A 5,635-nucleotide genomic window follows, 5' to 3' on the forward strand; every position below is an offset into this window, starting at 1 on the left:
TATGGTGGCATAAATCATCTATACTTGAACCCTTTTATCTATTACACTTAATACCTCTCTTAATAATAACAAAACTGTGATAAATATAGTTACTTCTGTATGTTTATAGAAATACCACAACCACAAAGAATCATTTGTATTACCGATTATTTGTTTTTAGATTTTGGGGCCAAACCTCAGACTATGGGGGAAACCATAGTCTCCTCTATTAATGGGAAACACTGGACATTTTTTTTTCTTACAAAAATAAACATCAGCCCATATGGAGCTAGTGTCACACACATGTATGCAGTTTACCACACCACTGTTTTGAGTTTCCCTTATAACAACGAACACTGGTAGCAATACACAAAAGCGGATTATGGATTCAGCACAGTTATACACTTTCATTGATATTGACAGAAACATCGCTCGGATTCAAACACAATAACGTGTAACAGTTCATAGCAGAAAGTCACTTCGAATGCCACGTTTGCGCTTCCTTCCTTCACTCTGGCTCGCCCCTGTGTCTTTATTGCTCACCTGAAGAGCTCCACTGTCCGTGTCAGTCTTGTTTTACGCGCTGCCTTCAAAGTCAGCGAGGAGTCTGTAAAGTATACTGTGCAACGAAACACATCGCAGGTGCTCCCTCCAAAGCTCCACCACATGTCCTCCTCATCTGTGTTCCCATGCCGCCCTTCTTTTTCTTTTTTTTTAACGAGCCTTGTTTTTTGTTGTCAAATACTTATATAGTGGTATTTTTATGGTTGAAATCTTACTGTCAGTCTGCCGATACGTTCTTGATCTGTGGTCCGAGAGTGTGTGTTATGCATTACGACGAGCTCTGCGGGACGGAGTGCATCCAACGGCCCCGCGAGAACTACTTTTTTTTTTCTTATTCTTAATACCGTCTGGCCTTGGTTTACTGCAGGCAAACACGGCATTCGGTTTGCATTGATTGAAAGCAGACAATGAAGTTTCTAAATGATATAGGAGAGAGGGTGAAGTGCGCGTTCTCAGTCCAGTTCCCGAGGGCTGAGGATCAATTTAACGGATGGATTCGAAGTTTGGTGGAAGACAATCACTCCTAAGATACCAACAAGCATCCCTTTGAGAGCGGAAGGCCCGAGCCGCTTTTGGACAGGCTTTGCGAGCGAGGGTTGCCGGTTCTTGCTCAGCTGCACTCCTCGCAGTTGCAGGCCAGGATGTAGCGGTACGTGGCGGTGATGCGAGTCCCGCCGCTACAGCGCAGTCTCACGGCCTTCAGCTTGGACGTGTGCGGGCGGCAGCAGGAGCACGTGCTTTTGAAGGCCTGCTTGAGCACCGAGCTGAAGGAGATGAGCGGGTCCGAGCGGGTGGTGTGGCTGCAGTGACCCTCGCAGCGAGCCAGCAGCACCATCTGAAAAGACAGATGACAGTTTTGACGATGGATTGCGATTTGTCAAACGCCGAAAGACAAAGTCAGTATTGTACGGAGTGTGTTTGAATTGAGGTATTGTTGAGTTGTTTGACCTTGCACCAGCAAACTGAGAGATTGGTCACTCCTACATTCTGTTGTGGGGTCAAATATATTTCCCCAAAAAGTTTTACAAGCAATTAAAAGAGTGCGTCAAAGTACCAGAATGACCAGAGAATGCAAAGGGACAGCCAGTCACCTCACAGTAGGACTTTGTATATTACATGTTCTTTGTGCTTGTCTATCACTAATGGCAAGGCAAATGTAAATAAAAAATAGTGTTTATTTTTCCATTATTATCATTATTATTATCTTGTCTTACGCTAGCTGTTTTTTATTTTATTTTATATTTTATATTTTATATTTTATAGTTTATATTTATTTTTATCTTTATCTTTATTTATTTTTCCCCTCCATCCCTTGTTGGGAAATGAGAGGTTTTGTCTATAGGAGTTTTTGTTTATAAGAGTTTGTGTTTATAAGAGATCTTCTATTGAGAGTGTTTTTTTTAATCTGTCCTTTTCCTCTGTATCTAACTGCGTTGCAACAATGAAATTTACCCATGTGTGGACAATAAAGGATTATCTTATCTTATCTTATCTTATACACAAATACAGGACAGAAATCACAGAACCTTCAATTTATTCATTCAATTTAACAGTTTTGCTGACATGAGTCATACATTTTGTTCGTGCTTCGTGATCTTAGTGATGGAAAACCAAATCTATTGGACCACACTGGCAGACACTCCACTCTTTCCCATATTTATTTGACATTGCCAGCGTGACAAGTGTCTCCCGGATGGGCACATCGCTTTTAGATTGATTCTTTCCCATAATTATTAGTTACCAGATCGTTTGCCTCAGCAGCACGTATAGTGTGGTAGGAACAGGTTCAATGCTGGATATGGATTTTGATACCACGATGAAAACAAGAACACACTTCAGTTTAGACAATGGACTGTATACAACATGTGGTCTTATAATAATTCTGATATCGAGCCGGATTCTAAGACTATTCAACAAGGTTAGATTTAGCCTTGGTTAATTTGATTTGTTCCATTGTAGTTACTTGCTCAAATTAATATCTAGTTTCGATACTAGTTTCAGTGATGATCCATGTCCGCGTATCACTACTTATGATGACAACCCTAATCCAGCTGGCTTGGTATTGCTATTCTTCTTAATCTTTTGCGGGCCCATACAGAACAATTGGAGCGTGATCAAAAACCTGTGAGTGTGGCTAGTGCACGTATGAAAATGCTATAGAAAACTCCACCCTCGTCCCGGGCTCCCAGCTTTAGAAAAGTTACCAGGACAGGAAACATTTACTACCCTCCAAGGTCTTCTCAAAGAGAGACATATAAAACGGCTAAGTTGACATCTGTAATGACCACCAAGACTTTATCAGTTATTACACAGTCATTCAAATGGATCCAATATGGAATCCTTCAAGGATGTAATTTCAGGACTGCCTTTCTATATTACCTAGAAATACTATTATGCTCTTCATCTTCATAAACCGTTTTAAGGAATTAGAAGTCTAACCAAGGCAAGTGGAAGCAGACAGCTAAACACTCAATGATAAAAGTGAATGGATGGCTAAAAGAAGCAAGTCAAACATAGAGAGTTGAACACTAATCAAGATGTATGCAAAACGTGCAGAAATTGCAATAAAAACAGATAATATAAGATAAGATAATCCTTTATTGTCCACACATGGGGAAATTTCATTGATACAACGCAGTAGATACAGAGGATATGATGTCTAAACTAAAATATCAAGTATCATGGTGTTCTTCTTCTCTTTAAGTTTACATGGAACAACCTGCAAATGCAGTCCTGAGGAACCACGGCTGTTTTGACTAACTAACCATAGCTCCATTGTCTCTAAATGACGGTGTCATGGCACATTGTGAGAGTGAGGTGTTTATCTCTCCTTAAGCTTGTCCAATCAGCTGACACAGAGCCTCTCTGTGATCAGTGTTTTGACCGCCGGGCCGCATGCCTCCGCGGGTCACCACATTCCTATTACCTCCCTCAGCAGCCCTTGTGTCCCTCCTCTGTCAGCTGCTGCCTGCCCATGGACCACTTCAACCAAAGCCTGTCTGGGGCTACAACACAGACACCCAAGCCAACAGCAGCCATGTCGCCACGTTAAGTCCATTTGTCTTTGTCCCAGCTGAGGATCAAGCTGTCAAATACTGACAGTTCCCAGCCTGTGACAGGACTGTCCCTGTTCTCCTCTGCAGTCTGTCGGCACCTTTCCCTCTGATCTGCTTTCATTCATAACAAGCTAATCCTGTGCTGGGGAAGTCCAATCGCTTTCGTGGGAATTAACCTAGAAGGGCTTTTGATGGTTCAGCTAAATCTGAAGGAGACCAATGTTACTATTGTTTACTTGATGATTCAAACATGAAAGATTACAATTCTTTTTATATTTGTGGCTATATTTTGACAATCAGATTATTTATTTCGGCCCCCACATTGATGAAGAGTGTTTTATCCACCTGCTGTGCACTTTCAGTTCAATAAAAAGGGATCACAGAATAAGTGATCGCTCATGCAACAAGAATAACTGTGCTAAAGCTGCAGGAATGGAAAGGAAAACTGACAATCCATTTTCAAACAATGACGTGCTTGGCTGTGGCTGAGCCATCAGTCTGTTTGCATAAAGTATTCAGTCATTTGACAAATTAAGAGGAAGAAGCACGCCTCAAAACCATTAGGCCACTCTCCACATTTCCTTTCTGTGGCCCTGTCTCTCTGGCAGCGACCAAAAGCACAGGACGGAGGTGCACCGTATGCCTCAGCCAAAAGCTGGCCCCAGATGAAACTGCAGCGTGGTCCCGGTGCACTCTCGGAGACACCCAGGGACACTCAGGGACACTCAGCAACAGCAAAGGCACAGCATGAAGAGAGCAGAGAGGAGGGACCCGCCGGGGACGTAAGAGATAGTAGTCATACAAGTACACGACTCACAGTTGTGTAGTTCAGAGCTGGAGGGAGGCTTTCTGGCAGAGCAACTGCTGTGCATCTGTTTGGAAGAACAGACTGAAGTTTTGGACAAATTGAACAAATTACCTCTTGTTCATTTGTCAGTTTGACTGTTACCTTAAACAACTTGTTACTATGGAATTGAGTTCACACTCGAATGAAATAATACACTGAAGGTTACCTGATGAGATGGAATTAGTGCAAAAGTACCAATGACACACAACATGTAATCATTTAGAAAACTCCTATATTTCACTTCAACAGATAATAAGTATTCCAAAGGCAAAGCATTGACAGGTACATTATTTACTATTGTGATAAACTTACTAAATGAACTAAACCACCTCAGAACGTTAAAATAGTTCTGGTCATGATTTCTCACAATTGTCCAGTAACTTCTTCTGAAATCAAGCCTTCTCAACATGTGCAGTACATTGAAACGCGGTCCACTCTGTTATAGTCATAAGTCAGTGTAATTGATTCCCATTCTGTGTGAGGCCTCCTACCTTGGAGTTGCACTTGTAGATGGGGTGCGTGATGGTCTCGACAAAATGGTGCCTCATACACCTCTGCGGGTCGGAGTCCCCCAGGTGAGGGTCTTTGGCTTTGTTGCTGCTGGCCGACTGCACCAAGCCCAAGAGGGGACAGCACACCAGGACCAGCAAGAGGCCGGCGGAGGGGGGGCCCACACACACTGACGACTTCATCACTGCTCCACGACTAGTCCAACGTGTTCCCTTTGTCCGTCTTCTTTCCGTTTTCGTCGACCGCCAAAAGTTCAGGGTCTCACCAACCGTAATGTCTGGCTTCCTTTAAAAGGTTTAGGGTTGGCAAATTGCGCAGATACAAGTCGTAAGCTTCATAAGACCGCTCCATCCCCCGCTGTCTGGATCCACCGCAGTCTGGAGGAGAAGGCAAACAAATAAATGCAACACAAGAAACAATATTGCGTTTGAAGGATGTATGTTTTGTCTATTAGCATTCAGGCATGTACTTTTCACAGAGGATTGCACTACGGATATGTCCACTTTCTTTCCCATGGATGTTTTTGCCAGTGTCTGTGATTGATCGCTTGATGGTGTGGGAGTACATAAAAGAGAGGCTGAATATGCTCAAACAAAAATATAAAAGTTCAAGTCAAATGTAATGAGACTCTTCTAAAAACATTTTCTTAAGGTAGCAAGGTTTTAGGGTGTACAAGAAG

At 42.6% G+C, this 5,635-nt stretch overlaps 1 protein-coding gene across 1 annotated transcript; it reads right to left on the reverse strand.

The window, feature by feature from the left end:
* Positions 1 to 889: 889 nt before the first annotated feature.
* Positions 890 to 5,354, reverse strand: ndp (norrin cystine knot growth factor NDP). Its single transcript, XM_072444922.1, has 2 exons — positions 4,938 to 5,354; positions 890 to 1,378 (listed from the first exon to the last, which is right to left on the reverse strand). Exons 1-2 carry the CDS (start codon positions 5,136 to 5,138, stop codon positions 1,154 to 1,156), a joined length of 426 nt encoding a protein of 141 aa, XP_072301023.1. The 5' UTR covers positions 5,139 to 5,354; the 3' UTR covers positions 890 to 1,153.
* Positions 5,355 to 5,635: the final 281 nt, after the last annotated feature.

The sequence above is a fragment of the Eucyclogobius newberryi genome, unplaced genomic scaffold, assembly GCF_026437365.1.
Source record: "Eucyclogobius newberryi isolate DKJ021-1_F unplaced genomic scaffold, fEucNew1.0.hap1 SCAF_14, whole genome shotgun sequence".
Lineage (NCBI taxonomy): Eukaryota > Metazoa > Chordata > Actinopteri > Gobiiformes > Gobiidae > Eucyclogobius > Eucyclogobius newberryi.

What these genes read in the sequence shown, in the direction of transcription:
- ndp (XM_072444922.1), bottom strand. Translation starts at nt 5,138, where the DNA reads ATGAAGTCGTCAGTGTGTGTGGGCCCCCCCTCCGCCGGCCTCTTGCTG. An exon ending in TCTACAAGTGCAACTCCAAG is followed by an intron (nt 1,379 to 4,937) that starts GTAGGAGGCCTC and finishes CTGTCTTTTCAG; the next exon opens with ATGGTGCTGCTGGCTCGCTG.